Raw genomic sequence first — 16758 nt, forward strand, 5'->3', positions numbered from 1 at the left:
GCGAATTTATTCCGTATTTCAAATTATTGGTCAGTGATTTGTGAATTCTGAGAGGTTGAATTTCTGTTACCTGAAAGGCCATAATGGGGGGAGAGGTGTTGCCTGTATTCAACAACTAAGCCTCCTAGGTAGACAATTGTAAAGGTTCTTTCCTCTGGGTGAAAAAAAATATTTTTCATATCTGTTCTGAACAGCTGACCTTTTCTTTTGAGTCTGTAACCCTGGTTCTAGATATACCAACATCATTCCTGCACCTACGTTGTCAAGACACGCAAGAATTTTTGATATTTCAATGAAATTACCTTTCATTCACTTCTTAATCTCTCCACATATAACAAACCTGCCATGTTGCTTTGCAAAGTACAATAAGCTCTATTAAGACTAGGTTAAAATTGCCCATTTGGTCAAAAAAAAACGTTGTCCTTTCAGCTGAGGGTGTGATTAAATTAATTTAATATCCCTGTCCAGAGCCATATCTTCCCTTTCCCAAATTTTTGTTTCCTATTGGAATCAATGAAAACTATCCTTTAGGGGAAAAGAACAGGAGAAAGCAAGTGACAAAGCTTTAGAATCAAGAGCGCATGGAATTATCTCTGATGAGGAATGAGTATCTGTTACCAATTAAAAATGATACACATGCAAGACCGTAACAAACTGAAAAAAAGTGATTTAGCAAATATGCCGGAGTATAGTGGTCGGGTTACTGGACAAGAAATTTGGACTGAGAGTTCAAATCTCACCTGAATTTACGTTCAATTAACGGAGATGACCATGAACCTACCAAATTATAAGTATAAATTATCTGATTCTCTTATACAGTCCTTCTAGGTGAGACAGAGGTAACACATGTACCACCTATAACCTCATATACGCATCCAGTGTTCCCGATGTGGGCTCCTGCGCACCGACGAGACCTAACATTGTTCAGTCTTATGTTTAGTCCATCAAGGCTTACAGGATCTGCCAGTTGCTAACCATTTTAATTTTCCTTCTCATTCCCATCCTGACCTTTCTGTCCTTGCCTCCTCCATTCCCAGAGAGGCCACACCCATATTGGAGGAATAGCACCTCTTATTTGGCTTTGGTACCTTACAACCTAGCAGTATTAACGTTGAATTCTCTAATTTTAGGTAACTAATACAAACACTCCCCCCCCCCCTCTCCCCTCCTCACACTGCCCCCCTTCCTCCATTAAAAGTCAGTTAACCAGTGCCACAGTTCGCAACGGTGGGATCACATTGTCCATAGCCAACAATTGGCATACCGGGAACCACCTTGCCTGAGGTCACCTGTTGCCGGCCCTGATTTGTTCTGGTCTTTTCTTGCTTCCAGATCCTCCTCTGCGCAATCAGTCTGCTGAAGGGTCCATTTTCCATTTTCTTCCGAGATGCAGCCTGACCTGCTGAGTTACTCCAACATTTTGTGACTAACTTTGGTATAAACCAGCATCTGCAGTTCCGCTGTATTACACGTATGCCCTTTACTGAACTGACCTATATACGACTCCAGACACGTATCAAAGATTCTTAACTAGCTTTTACAAATGCTTTACAAGCCACTCAGTGAGAGGTGTCTTTCCCACCAATAACCATGTCCATCTAAACACCTCCACTGGCGGCAGTAGGTTCGGTCTGGAAGTAGCGGAGGCAGCAGTGCAGACCAATGTTGGCAGCCCCGCCTGGCAGTGATGGTCGGTAGGTCTGGCCTGGAAGCAATCAGGGTTGGCGATGCGGGCTGGGAATGGTGTCTGCAGCCCAGCCTAGAAGCAGCTGAGGAGGCAGTGAGCGGGGTGACGTTAGTTGTGCAGCCTGGAAGCGGACAGGGATGCAGTGCAGGCCAGGTGTCGTGTCGGCAATCCAGCCTGGAACCAGCCGTGGAGGAGGTGCGGACCGGGGGTGGCAATGTGGGCTGGGAGTAGCGTCGACAACCCAACCTGGAAGCAGCTGGGAAGGTGGTGAGCCGGGGGTGGTGTTGGCAGCCTGGCCTGGCAGTGAAAGTCGGTAGGTCCGTCCGCTATAACCAAACTCAATTATAAAGAGCTCCATAATAATGAGGGTTTACTGTTATTTTGAAAAGTAGTAAGTAGTAAGGTTAAAAGATATGGAGGAGCAGGCTGACACTAAGTGGTTTATTTGTTCATAAAACCTGTTAAGAACGAGTGACCACAACTTTGATGTATATTGTGAAATTCTGTGATTGCAATTATATCCCATAAAGCATATTCCTAAGTCTCAAAATACTTACAATCTTGGATTTAAAAATATCCAGAAGACCAGACAGATGATTGTACTGATTTGGCACTTTCCGAAGATGAACCATTTCAAAATCCGTACGAACACCAGGACCTTCGCATGCACCAATGTACATTCTTCTTGACTTTTGTTGAATTTGCACAAATAAAGCCACCTGACTAATTTAAAAACACAATTACAGAATTTATTAACCTCTATAATAATCCATCAATTTAGACTATCACCAGTGCCGGGGACCCGGGTTTGATCCTGACCTTGTGAGCTGTCTGTGTAGTCTTTGCACATTCTCTGTGTGACTAATGTGGGTTCCCTCCGGGTGCTCTAGTTTCCTCCCACAAGGTTTTGCAAGTTAATTTGCTTCAGTAAATTGCCCTTAACATGTGGGGAGTGGATGCGAAAATGGGATAACATGCAAGTAGTGTGAATGGGTGATTGATGGTCGCTGTGGGGCTAAGGAGCCCATTTCCAGGCTGAATCTTTAATCTAAAGTAAAAATTATGTGAATCAGCATTTTTTAACTATGCATTTGCTAAACTGTTCAGTTTCATCTTTACAAGCTTACACAATATAAATGAACTTTACTCTCCATTAGTCTGAGCTTTCCAGACTTCTCAACGAAGAAGAAGTAAAGAGAAGTAAAGAGAAGTAAAGAGAAGAAAAAACACAAACTCTCTTGACCAAAGCAATGTTTAGGGTTTACCAACGTAGGTAATGTTTTTCTTCTCTATCTCACCACCAGTCACATTTCCCATCCCTGTCTTCCACAGAGACCACACTCTCTATGATTCCTAGGTTCGCTCATCCTTCCCCAACATCCCCTCCCCGTCTCCAGGCACTATCCCTTGTCACCACGAAAGTGCAACATCCGTCCTTGCATCTCCTCCCCACCTCACCTCAAAACAACATCCCAGGTGAGGCAGATGTTTTTATGGACTTCCTCCAACCTTGTTTATTACATTCAGTGCTCTCAATGTGGGCTCCTCTACATCGGTGAGATTAGGCCACCACTTTGCTAAAAAAGTACACTCTGTCCGCCAGGGCTAAATGGAGCTCCTGGTTGCAAGTTATTTCAATTCCCTTCCAGTCCTACCTGTCCTTGGCCTCCTCCACTACCAGAGTGAAACTGCACACACACAAACTGGAAGAAGAGCACCCCATATTCTGCTTTGATAGTCTACAACTCAATGGCCCAAACATAATTTTCTCCAATCTCAGATAAAACGCCCCTTCTCGTCTACACCTAGTTCTTCCCCTCCTCCACCAGCACCCCACACACATATTTATTTCGTACCACTGCCAGCTACCACCACCCAGTTCCTTCTCCCTTTTAGCACCCATCCTTCCTTCCAACAGGTCCCCCATTTTATAATTTCCCTTTTCCCCCAATTCTTCTAACGTCTCTGCCCTGGTTCTGCATTTCACTCCTCACCTTCCTTATCAGACTCCTCACCTTCCTTATCTGAACCCTTTGGCTGCTCCACTAAATTTGTGAGTCATCTTTAAATACAGGAGGTGCCGGAAGACTGGAGGGTGGCAAATGTTGTGCCTCTATTCAAGAAGGGCTGCAGGGAAAATGCTGGGAACTATAGGCCAGTGAGCTTAACATCTGCAGTTGGAAAGTTACCAGAGGGTATTCTGAGGGATAGTCTGCATGGTTTTGTACATGAGCAGTCGTGTCTCACAAATCTGAGGTTGATGAGGGCAGAGTTGTCGATGTTGTATACATGGATTTCAGTAAGGCATTCAATAAGGTTCCGCATGATGGGCTGCTGGAAGGTTAGATCGCATGGGATCCAAGAAGAAATAGATGAATGGATAGAAAATTGGCTTCATGGAAGGAAGCAGAGGGTGATGATGGAAGGTTGCTTCTCAAACTGGAGGCCTGTAATGAGTGGAGTCCCTCAGGGTTTGGTGTTGGGCCCATTACTGTTTGTCATCTACATCAATGATTTGGATGAGAACATACATGGCAAGATTAGCAAATTTGCTGATGATACAAAAGTGGGTGGTTTTATAGATAGTGTAGATGGTTGTGAAAAATTTCAGCAGGATCTTGATCGATTGGCCAGGTGGGCTGAGGAATGGTTGATGGAATTTAATACAGAGAAATGTGAGGTGTTGCATTTTGGGACGTCTAATATGGACAGGTCCTACACAGTGAATGGTAGAGCTTTGGGGAGTGTTGTAGAGCAGAGCGATCTAGGAATGGAAGTGTACGGTTCCTTGAAGGTCGAGTCGCAGGTAGATAAGGTGGTCAAAAAGGCTTTTGGTACATTGGCCTTCATCAGTCAGAGTATTGAGTATAGAAGTTGGGAGGTCATGTTGCAGTTGTATAAGACATTGGTGAGACCGCATTTAGAGTATTGTTTTCAGTTCTGGGCACCACGTTATAGGAAAGGTCAAGCTGGAAAGGGTATAGAGAAGATTTATGAGGATGTTGCCAGGACTAGAGGGTCTGAGATACAGGGAGAGGTTGAGTAGGCCTGGACTCTATTCCCTGGTGCGCAGGAGGATGATCTTTTAGAGGTGTATAAAATCATGAGAGGAATAGAAAGGGTAGATGCAGAGTCTCTTGCCCAGAGTAGGTGAATCAAGGGCCAACGGACGTGGGGTTAAGGTGAAGGGGAAAAGATTTAATAGGAATCTGAGGGGTAACCTTTTCACAAAAAGCATGGTAGGTGTATGGAACAAGCTACCAAAGGAGGTAGTTGAGGCTGGGACTATCCAAACATTTAAGAAGCAATTAGATAGGTACATGGATAGGACAGGTTTGGAGGGATATGGACCAAATGCAGGCAGCTGGGAATAGTGTAGCTGGGACATATTGGTCGGTTTGGGCAAGTTAGGCCGAAGGGCCTGTTTCCACACTGTATCATTCTACCACTCTATGACACTATCACTTCCAATCTTGGGTTATTACTCCCACCCTTCTCTCCTCTATCCGACTCATCGGCCAATCAACCCCTCTTTACCGAGACCTACCTATAACTTGCCCCACCCCTTTCTTCGTCATTCTATCTCACCTCTAGTTCATCAGTCTGAAGAAGGGTCTCGACCAGAAACATTGTCTGTCCTTTTCCCTCCATAGATGCTGCCTTACCCGCTGAGTATCTCCAACAGTTTGTTTTTTTACTCAAGATTCCAGCTTCTGCAGACTCTTGTGTCTTTATATTATTGATAATAATATTAATTTTTTTAAAGAACTCCCAGTGATGGGCAAAAATAAATCAGACAAAAAAGTCATCCTACATTAATAACACCATCTGACACTACAGAAGCATCCATCTATCCCAGTCGTAAGAAAATAGGAATGCCGCAATGTATGTCACAGCATAGCAGAATGATCGCCGTTGTTTAAAACCACAGAATATACCTCCACCTAGTGGAATCAAGAGTTTTGTGTTTGCATGGTAATTAATGAGAGAAAGCAAAATGTTTATGGGCTGCAAGCCAAAATATTACTACAATTTCTTAATTGAAGATTAATTGGATTGGTCACATCAACAGCATAGCCACAAGAACAGGACAGAGTCAGGATACTCTGACAGGTGACTATTTCTTAGTCTTCAAAACCACTTTATCTAAAAGGCTTAATTTATGAGTTCAATAGATACTCAATTTGACTGGTGTTCTGCCTATGAATTAATGGCCCAGAGTTTTCTATATTGTGCAGACTTATTGCTGAATTATGCACAAAGCTGTACCCAACTAATACAGATTTCCTCAGAGTAACCTGCCGGATGGATTTGGCTCCAAACTCAGCTGCAACGCCCTTACCACACCTCACGGCCATCCACGTTCACAAGTTATAGGAGTAGAATTAGGCCCATCGAGTCTACTCCGCCATTTAATCATGGCTGATCTCTGCCACCTAATCCCATTTTCCTGCCTTCCCCTCATCATCCTTGACACCTGTTCCAATCAAGGACTTGTCTATCTCTGCCTTAAAAACATCCACTGACGTGGCTTCCACAGCCCTCTATGAGTTCCACAGATTAACGACCCTCTGACTAAAGAAGTTCTTCCTCACCTCATTTTTAAAAGAGCGCCCTTTAATTCTGAGGCTATGACCTCTGGTCCTAGACTCTCCATCCTTTCCACATCCACTCTATCTATGCCTTTCATTATTCTGTAAGTTTCAATGAGGTCCCCCCGCAACCTTCTAAACTCCGGCGAGTAGAGGCCCAGTTCTGTCAAACACTCATCATACGCTAACCCACTCGTTCCTGGAATCATTCTTGTAAACCTCCTCTGGACCCTCTCCAGAGCCTGCACATCCTTCAGATATGGGCCCCAAATTTGCTCACAGCACTCCAAATGCAGCCTGACCAGTGCCTTATAGAGCCTCAGCATTACATCTCTGTTTTTGTATTCCAGTCCTCTAGATATAAATGCTAGCATTGAATTTGCCTTCCTTACTACCGATTTGACTTGCAAATTAACTTTTTGGGAGTCCTGCACCAGCACTCCCAAGTCCCTTTGCACCCCCGATTTCGGAATTCTTGCTCCATTTAGAAAATGGAGTGTGTATGTGTTGTCATGTGGAGTTCCATGTATATGTGCCATCATGTGGAGTAGTGTGATATGGGGGAGAAGTAGAACAATAGGTTTAAGAATATGATTGGCAGCTAAATGTTGCCAGCTCTTTGCCAGCTCAAAAGTACTGATTGTTCTTGACACGCAATTATTCCAAACTTGCAGAAAATTGACAGAAAAAATCAAGCTGTCAAAGTGTCATACACAAAGAAATAATTAACAAATTATTAATTTAAAAAATATTATTATTATTATTAATAATTAACCTTACTTTTGCTCATTTTGAATTAAATGATCTTGGTGTTTGCTAATCCAACCACCTGCCATGGGTTATTCATGCAAAATCCCTACCAAAGTTGGTGAAAAACTGTCACACATTTCTGCTCCACTGTTTAACTCCTCAGGAGTAAAACACTGGAATGTCGTAGGCGATTTCCTGGAAAACAGCTGCCAAGAAGATTGCACACACAAATTGCAAGCACTTAAAATGGGAAATGTCAGTATTTCCTGCAAAATCTAAGACAACTGAAGCTATCATCTCCAGAGAGCATGTCTAGTTAATAAATAACTCACAGCTCAGGCCCATTGCCATCAAGAAAGACAAGTACACGAAACTGCAGATGCTGGAAACTTGACCGAAAAATAAACAATTGAAGGAACTCAGCAGGTTAAGCAGCATCTGCAAAGGGAAAAGGATGGGCAACGTTTTGCGTTGTGATCCTTCTTCAGAACCGAAAAAGTGGCCTGTCCAGTTCCTCCACAGATGTTGCCTAGCCTGCTGCGTTTCTTCAGCACTTTGTGTTTTGCCTTCAAGACAGGCAAAGATTCAGGTCAGCGGATTTCAATCATTCCATGTTACCGTCCAAGATATATGCCATCCTGATTTGACAACATTCTTCTTTCACACCAATTCAATTAAAATCCTAACATTCCTTGTCACCAAATTACTGTGGGAAACCCATATTCCCAAGGATTTATGTGGTCAGGTAGGAAAGGGCACTTTGGCCTTAATCAAAAGCTAAATAATTTTTCAAAAAAGTAAAGACCCATGGGAGTCCACGTGACATTGCCCAAACATTCCAACGGATTAGCTAATTTTCTATCTCATTATTTATTTTAATATTTTCTTATACAAGATATTACAAATATTATTTATCAACAAATGTGAAAAGTACAATCAAAAACAAAAATTTCAAGTTCCTCGTCTTTGGTATCACATCTGTGAATATCTAATACAATCCTTTATCAAATATTCACTTACCATCCAGTGTTGCCCAATGCAACGGAGATGGAGCTAAGCAGAATGTTGCACTTCGATTCACTGATGACTGCATCGCTATTAGCTGCAGGAGTAATTACCACAAACTCCCGTAGACCATACCTAGGACAAGAGATGCCTGAAAATAACTTTGCTATTATATCTGTACACCTTTGAACATCAATGGCAAGATGAAAAAATATAAATCCATCAAGCTCAACAGATATTGCTTAAGTAAACATTTGCAATTAGCATGCCACAAGGAATTAATCAAAAATCCAAAAAACAGTAAAATAAACTATTTCTTAAACTCTTATTTCCTATCATATCATATCATATCATCATATCATATCATATATATACAGCCGGAAACAGGCCTTTTCGGCCCTCCAAGTCCGTGCCGCCCAGTGATCCCCGCAAACCAACACCATCCTACACCCACTAGGGACAATCTTCACATTTACCCAGCCAATTAACCTACATACCTGTACGTCTTTGGAGTGTGGGAGGAAACCGAAGATCTCGGAGTAAACCCACGCAGATCACGGGGAGAACGTACAAACTCCTTACAGTGCAGCACCCGTAGTCAGGATCGAACCTGAGTCTCCGGCGCTGCATTCGCTGTAAAGCAGCAACTCTACCGCTGTGCTACCGTGCCGCCCTATGTAACATTACTTGTGTAATAAATTGCAAATCAAAATGCATGTCTTTACAATTGGTAAGAAACCTATTATTCCTGAGGAAGCATAAAAAATAATAGAATTGCACAGTACAGAAGTGTCCAGGCCGATCATGATGCCTATCCATGCTAATCCTGTATGCCTGCATTGGGTTGGTATCCCTCTACACCTTTCCTACACAAGAAACTGTCTAAATGCCCTTCAATCATTGTAATTGTATCATCATCTATCACTTCCTCTGGCAGCTTGTTCCAGATGACCACCACCCACTCCCTGAAAAATCTACTCCTCAGATGTCCTCTAAATTTCTCCCCTCACACCTTAAACCTGTGACCTCTGGTTCTAGATTCCCCTGAGATGGGAAAAAGATTCTATCTATTCAAACTGTGCCTCTCTAAACCCTGGTAAGATCACCCTCAGCCTCCTACATTCTAGTTATGTACATCAATACCCCTAAGATCCCTGCCATTTACTCTGTATGTGCTATTAGAATTTGACTTGCCAAAGTGCATCACTTCACATATCTAGATTAAATTCCATCTTCCACCACTTTGCCCAAATTTCTAACTGATCTACACCATACTATATCTTTCCACACCTTTCTTCGCTACCAACAATTCCCACCAATTTTCATGTTGTCTGCAAATGTACTTTCTCATTCAAGTCAATAGACAATAGACAATAGACAATAGGTGCAGGAGTAGGCCATTCAGCCCTTCGAGCCAGCACCGCCATTCAATGCGATCATGGCTGATCACTATCAATCAGTACCCCGTTCCTGCCTTCTCCCCATACCCCCTCACTCCGCTATCCTTAAGAGCTCTATCCAGCTCTCTCTTGAAAGCATCCAACGAACTGGCCTCCACTGCCTTCTGAGGCAGAGAATTCCACACCTTCACCACCCTCTGACTGAAAAAGTTCTTCCTCATCTCCGTTCTAAATGGTCTACCTCTTATTCTCAAACTGTGGCCCCTTGTTCTGGACTCCCCCAACATTGGGAACATGTTATCTGCCTCTAATGTGTCCAATCCCCTAATTATCTTATATGTTTCAATAAGATCCCCCCTCATCCTTCTAAATTCCAGTGTATACAAGCCCAATCGCTCCAGCCTTTCAACATACGACAGTCCCGCCATTCCGGGAATTAATCTAGTGAACCTACGCTGCACGCCCTCCATAGCAAGAATATCCTTCCTCAAATTTGGAGACCAAAACTGCACACAGTACTCCAGGTGCGGTCTCACCAGGGCCCGGTACAACTGTAGAAGGACCTCTTTGCTCCTATACTCAACTCCTCTTGTTACGAAGGCCAACATTCCATTGGCTTTCTTCACTGCCTGCTGAACCTGCATGCTTCCTTTCATTGACTGATGCACTAGGACACCCAGATCTCGTTGAACTCCCCCTCCTCCTAACTTGACACCATTCAGATAATAATCTGCCTTTCTATTCTTACTTCCAAAGTGAATAACCTCACACTTATCTACATTAAACTGCATCTGCCATGTATCCGCCCACTCACACAACCTGTCCAGGTCACCCTGCAGCCTTATTGCATCTTCCTCACAATTCACACTACCCCCCAACTTAGTATCATCTGCAAATTTGCTAATGGTACATTTAATCCCTTCGTCTAAGTCATTAATGTATATCGTAAATAGCTGGGGTCCCAGCACCGAACCTTGCGGTACCCCACTGGTCACTGCCTGCCATTCCGAAAGGGACCCATTTATCCCCACTCTTTGCTTTCTGTCTGTTAACCAATTTTCTATCCATGTCAGTACCCTACCCCCAATACCATGTGCCCTAATTTTGCCCACTAATCTCCTATGTGGGACCTTGTCGAAGGCTTTCTGAAAGTCGAGGTACACCACATCCACTGACTCTCCCTTGTCAATTTTCCTAGTTACATCCTCAAAAAATTCCAGTAGATTTGTCAAGCATGATTTCCCCTTCGTAAATCCATGCTGACTCGGAACGATCCCGTTACTGCTATCCAAATGCTCAGCAATTTCGTCTTTTATAATTGACTCCAGCATTTTCCCCACCACTGATGTCAGACTAACTGGTCTATAATTACCCGTTTTCTCTCTCCCTCCTTTCTTAAAAAGTGGGATAACATTTGCTATTCTCCAATCCACAGGAACTGATCCTGAATCTATAGAACATTGAAAAATGATCTCCAATGCTTCCACTATTTCTAGAGCCACCTCCTTAAGTACTCTGGGATGCAGACCATCAGGCCCTGGGGATTTATCAGCCTTCAGTCCCATCAGTCTACCCAAAACCATTTCCTGCCTAATGTGGATTTCCTTCAGTTCCTCCATCACCCTAGGTTCTCCAGCCCCTAGAACATTTGGGAGATTGTGTGTATCTTCCTCAGTGAAGACAGATCCAAAGTAACGGTTTAACTCGTCTGCCATTTCTTTGTTCCCCATAATAAATTCCCCTGCCATTTGTATATGTTATAAACTGAGATGCCAGCACCAATTCCCTCGTTACAGACTTCCAATCAAAAAAACATTTGTCCACTACTACTACTACTCTGTGACGCCTATCCCCAAGTTAATCTTGGATCCAGTTTTGCAACACCGCCTCGGATCCCTTGTGCTTTAACCTTCTAAACCAGCCAACCACATGGGAGCTTGTAGGAATGCGAAGGGGAGTTAAAATGGTTAGGAACTGAGTTACCTAAACCATTTTCATTTAAAAATGGATAGAACCTCCCTTCCATTGTCAAAATTCAAAGAATTCAATCTCATTTCATGCAATCCCCTCCATGTAATTTCCCAAAACACTTTAATGGACTTCAATTGACTGGAGCAAGACAATAGGAAAAAGTACAGGGAATGGTGAGGATACAGGAAGACAAGTAGGAAAATACAAGCATTATTTTGAAATATAACCAAATAATCAAAACTGATCTATTACTGAACATGTTAAAACCCAGATGTGATGTCAACAGACCCTGTAAATGTAGTTCTTATAAATCTGCCCTGGAAATCTTTACTTCTAAATTCATATTATCAATTCAATTCACATAATGAATTGTAATTATCTAAAGAAGGGTAAAGTTCAATAAAAATCCCCTACTTCTTTATTCAAAGTATAAATCACTGAACAGCACAGTCTATTAATTCAGAATTTTGCCACTTTCCCTTCTGTGGGAATTTCTCTTTGCGCTCTCAAGCTACTCGATTAACAGTCTCAGAGGGAACCAAATCAGTTTCATTCACTTCACCCCAGAAGCACTCCAAATGAAAAATGTAGTACCAGTCTGGACAAGACTCCATCAACTTGGCTCACAACTGTGCTCATGATAATTACTGCAGAGCATCTTGGACAATACAGCTCACCCTCTCCATGACACACTGGTCAACCTGAGGAGCACCTTCAGCAACAGACTGGTTCCACCAAGGTGCAGCACAGAACGTCACAGGAGATGCTTTTTTCCCTGTGGCTATCAAACTGTACAACTCCTTCCCCTTCGATAGAAGACCCTTTCCCCCCACCCCCCCCCCCCCCCCCCCCCGGCTTCCCAATCTTTGCAGATCCCCAATCCTGGACTTTCCACTCCTCACTTTAATTTCATGTTTCATGTATCATGTTGTGTCTTATGGCTGTTGGCAGACCAATTTCCCTCCTGGGATAAATAAAGTTCTATCATATTGTATCATATTGTAGCCCTTACTGCTCCTTTAATAATTAATAAAATATATTTTCACATTCCTAAAAACATGAATTATTTCCTTCCACATTCCAAAGACGCGTGGGTTTTTGTGGGTTAAGTGGCCTCTGTAAATTTCCCCTGGTGCATAGGGAGTGTATTCAAATGTGGGATAACCTACAATTAGTTTGAACAGAATTAATGTGAACGGATCATCGATGTTCGGCATGGATTCAGTGGGCAGAAATGGATGTTACCATGCTATATCTTTCAATCGATCAATGAATGCACTTAGATAAAATACCTTGCTAATTACCCATCAAAACATAACTGCTAAAACATACATGGCCTGAAATATAGTGTCTGTTTCAAATAAAATTGTAAATTGCGTAAAGGCAATAAATAGTTTCAAGAACATGCCTACCATCTGACGAGGCAGTGAGCTCTGGGTGGAAAATCATTGCTCATGGATAACATATCCTGCATTGCTTCAGGAAGAACATCTATTAATATAAAATTGTAATTAAAAAATAATAATTTCAAGATAAACATAAAACACTATTCCTCTACAGAAGACAGTAATTTCTATGTACAATCATAAACAGTGGTAATTAAGTGAAGATAATGAATCAGGAGATCAATTCTCAAAAACCACCGGCACCAAAATTTTAAAAGCAGATTTGGAATCTACTTCCACAAAATAATTCAAAGATGGATTAAATGTATTCCAATTCTTTAAAGAGCTCAAATATTTGAGATTCCCATCTACGAATGAGTAAATATAAACAGACAGCATGAGTAGCTAATCATACCTTCCTCAGACACTTCCTTTATGTCTTTATCAGAAGATTCTTGTTTGAAGTAATGATGTGTTATACTGAATTTATAATCTGCGAAAGTAATCTCATCAGATTTCTCCTCCCACACTCCAGAGGTTAATTCGCCCTGTAAATTCACAAGGTACAATAGTGTAACTATACCGAACATTAATTTAACATAAAATTATAATTGAATTCAAATGTTTGCAACAGATTCCTGTCAAAAAACTCTAATACCAGGGGTTGAGATTGTTACCCACTAGAAAAGACCAGGAGAAAAGTGACAATTATTCCAATGCTGAAACATTCTTTTTCTTTGTATTACTCATACTGAGATGCTTCACACATTCATTTTATGCCCAGGATTAAATAAACTCAATATATACGTGTGGGAAAAGCATTTTAAAAGAACTCATGTTTCCATTAACCCAATTCTTTTAATTTATCATTGATTTTGTTGTTTGTAATATGTAAATAACTTGGATGTAAACGTTGATCGATTGGTTAGCAAGTTTGCAGATGACACCAAAATTGATGGAGTTGCGAATAGTGAGAAAGGCCTTTGAAGGATACGACAGGATATAGATCCGAGCAAGTGTGAGATGTTGCACTGTGGGAGGTTGAAGGTAAGGGGAAAGTATACAGTTAATGGCAAGACCTCTAACGTCATGGATGTACAGAGAAATCTTGGGGTCCAAGTCCATAGCTCCCTGAAAATAGCATCACACATGGATAATGTGGTTTAAAAAAAAGACATATGGTATGCTTGCCTTCATCGGTCGGGGCACTGAGTATAAGACTCAGGAAATCATGCTGTGCTCTTTAGGCAGGCCGCATTTGGAGTATTGTATGCAGTTTTGATTGCCCCATAACAAGAAGGATGTGGAAGCTCTGGAGAGGGTGCAGAAGACATTTATCGGAATGCTGTCTGGATTACAGGATAATAGCTGCAAGGAGAGGGTAGACAAACCTGTATTGTTTTCTCTGGAGTGTTAGAGGTTGAGAGGAGAGCTGATAGCAGTCTATAAAATTGTGAGAAGCATAGACAGAGTAGACAGTCGGATCCTTTTTGTCAGGGACGAAATGTCAAAGACTCGAAAGCATAGCTTTAGGGTCAGAGAGCAAAAGTTGAAAGATGATGCGTGGGCCAAGTTCTTTTTAAGCACAGAGTAATGCGTGCCTGGAACATGCTGCCAAGGGTGGTGATGGAAGCAGATAAGATGGTGGTGTTTAAGAGGAATTCAGACAGGTATATCGTTATACGGGAAATTGAGGAATATGGATCATATACAGAAATGTATATAGATCCTGTGTAGGCAGAGGAGATTAGTATAACCTGGCATCATGTTCGGCACAAACATTATGGGATCCTGTGCTGTACTGTCCTATAACCGATGATACAATTTCTTCACAAATTTTGTATGCTAGTTGATTATTAAGATGCAACATAAACAGACCTTTTCCAAAGGTTTGCTTGCAGTGCTTCCAATCAGTTTCCAATCATTCAGCACTTCTTCAATTTTTGACACAAATCTAGTTATGCAAATGAGGAATAAGGGATACATTTTAAATACTCAAAATAGCATTTTTATTGGCATAGACACGGTGGATTGAGTAATTTCTTTCTGTACTTTGAAATTATACGATTCTATGAACTATCATTGATTCTCAAATAAAACAATTATATAATAAAGCTTCAACAAAATAATTGAAAAGTTATAATTACACATAAATCCCCACATTATCCACATTTACATAGATATCATGTTTGACAATGTTCTATAATCAGCAGTCATTTATGATATTATAACGATATAACTAAGGGCTTCAGAAGATTTGATTGTTTTCAAAATTTCAGAAGATAACATGTTTAGACATTAAATTTTTAATCAATATAATTTTTTTTAATACATTTTTTGAGATCTAGTCAGCTCTGGTGCAGCCAGCATTTATTAATTCCTAAATGCCATGGAGAACATGATGAACCATTTTATGAACTGCTGCAGTTCTGGTAAAGCTATTCCCACAATGCTATTGAAGAGGGTTCCAAGATACAGAACCTGTGACGAAAAAGGAAAGGTACCATTTCCCAATCAGGATGTTGTGAAACTTTGAGAACAGCGTGCACTTGAAAGCCTATTCTTCTTGGTGACAGTACTCCAGGTTTTAGAGGTGCTATCAGAGTAGTTTAGGGAAGAAACTGCACTGGATTTTATAGTGGAGTCACTGAATGCCAGTGGAAAAGGGAGGAAATTATTCGTACCTGATGTACAATTAAGAATAACTAGGCAGCTGTGTCTTGGACAGTATTGAGCTTATTGAATTTAGTTGTATTCACCTGGGCAAGTGGACAGCATCTTATCACAGTTCTGATTTGTCTCTTGTATATGCCATAAAGGCTTTGGGGGTTAAGGAGGCAAGTCATTCCCCACTGAATGTCCAGCCATCGAATTGTTCTTGTTGCCAAGTATTTACATGATTAGACCAGTTGAATTTCTGGTTTATTGTAAAACCGCACATTGTTAATTGTGGATGATTTGGCAATATTGTCATTGATTACCAATGCCAGGTGGTTAGCCTCGCTTATAGGAGATGGTCATTGTCTAGCATTTATGTGCAATTTGTAAAAGCTTTGTCTGGTTGCATGTGAGCAATGAATGATTCCAATTACTGAATTTATAGTATAACTGAATAGCTCCAAGCCAATTTCACAGTCAACCACTCTGGTGGGATGGGAGTCACATGTCGCCCATTTATAGGGGCATAGATAACGTGTATGGTTAGTCTTTTTTTCCCAGGGTAGGGGAGTCTAAAACTAGAGGACATGGATTTAGGGTGAGAGGAGAAAGATTTAAAGAGGACCTAAAGGGCATGATTTTCCACACACAGGTTGATGGGTATGTACAACAAGCTGCAGAGGATGCAGTATAGGTGGGTACAATTAAAATGTTAAAATGACAATTTGATAGGTAGATAGAAGTTCAGAGGGATACAACACCTCACACTTATCTGTATTAAACTCCATTCACCATTCCTCAGCCCGTTTGCTCAACCGATCAAGATCCTGCTGCAATTTTTCATAATCATCTTCGCTAACTATGATGCCACACACTTTCTGCATTTCTTGCCTTTGTATACCCTATCTGCCAATCAAAAAAACCTCTAACCTGTGTTCAACTATTACTAGCCAGGCTTTGTCCCGCCCCCACCTCTTTTCCCTCTGAGTTACTCCAGCACTTTGAGTTCTATCTGAGTTATTAGCCCAGGTCTCTGAATTACTAGTCCAATATTTTAACTGCTGCATCGCTAAAATGCCCTCCATTTTCAAAATTGCACAAAAATAGGTTGTCATCTAGACAATTTTTTTAATGGTTGTACACGACTAAACACTTCAAAAGAAGTTATCTGTCAAAATATAAAATGTAAATATGCATTAATCACTAAGTCATACCTGCTTTAATTCATTTGGCACTATGATTTGCAAGAAAAATAATGAAAATACAAAAAATCTCCAGGCATTGGAACACATATATAAATGAAATCTGAC

General features: G+C 41.3%; 1 protein-coding gene across 3 annotated transcripts in view; it reads right to left on the reverse strand.

Moving 5' to 3' along the window:
- Positions 1–16758, reverse strand: part of rab3gap1 (RAB3 GTPase activating protein subunit 1) — a 74693-nt gene that overhangs the window by 56428 nt on the left and 1507 nt on the right. For 2 of the 3 annotated variants that reach the window (XM_078403409.1, XM_078403410.1), the window contains exons 3-7: positions 14669–14744; positions 13206–13338; positions 12818–12896; positions 8050–8169; positions 2245–2410 (exon numbers count right to left, since the gene is read on the reverse strand). In XM_078403409.1, the coding sequence (XP_078259535.1) occupies positions 2245–2410; positions 8050–8169; positions 12818–12896; positions 13206–13338; positions 14669–14744 (574 nt within the window). Of the gene's footprint in view, positions 1–2244; positions 2411–2506; positions 2649–8049; positions 8170–12817; positions 12897–13205; positions 13339–14668; positions 14745–16758 lie in introns of those variants that run through there. The other variant, XM_078403411.1, reaches the window with a different exon arrangement.

Source organism: Rhinoraja longicauda, chromosome 8, assembly GCF_053455715.1.
Source record: "Rhinoraja longicauda isolate Sanriku21f chromosome 8, sRhiLon1.1, whole genome shotgun sequence".
NCBI lineage: Eukaryota > Metazoa > Chordata > Chondrichthyes > Rajiformes > Arhynchobatidae > Rhinoraja > Rhinoraja longicauda.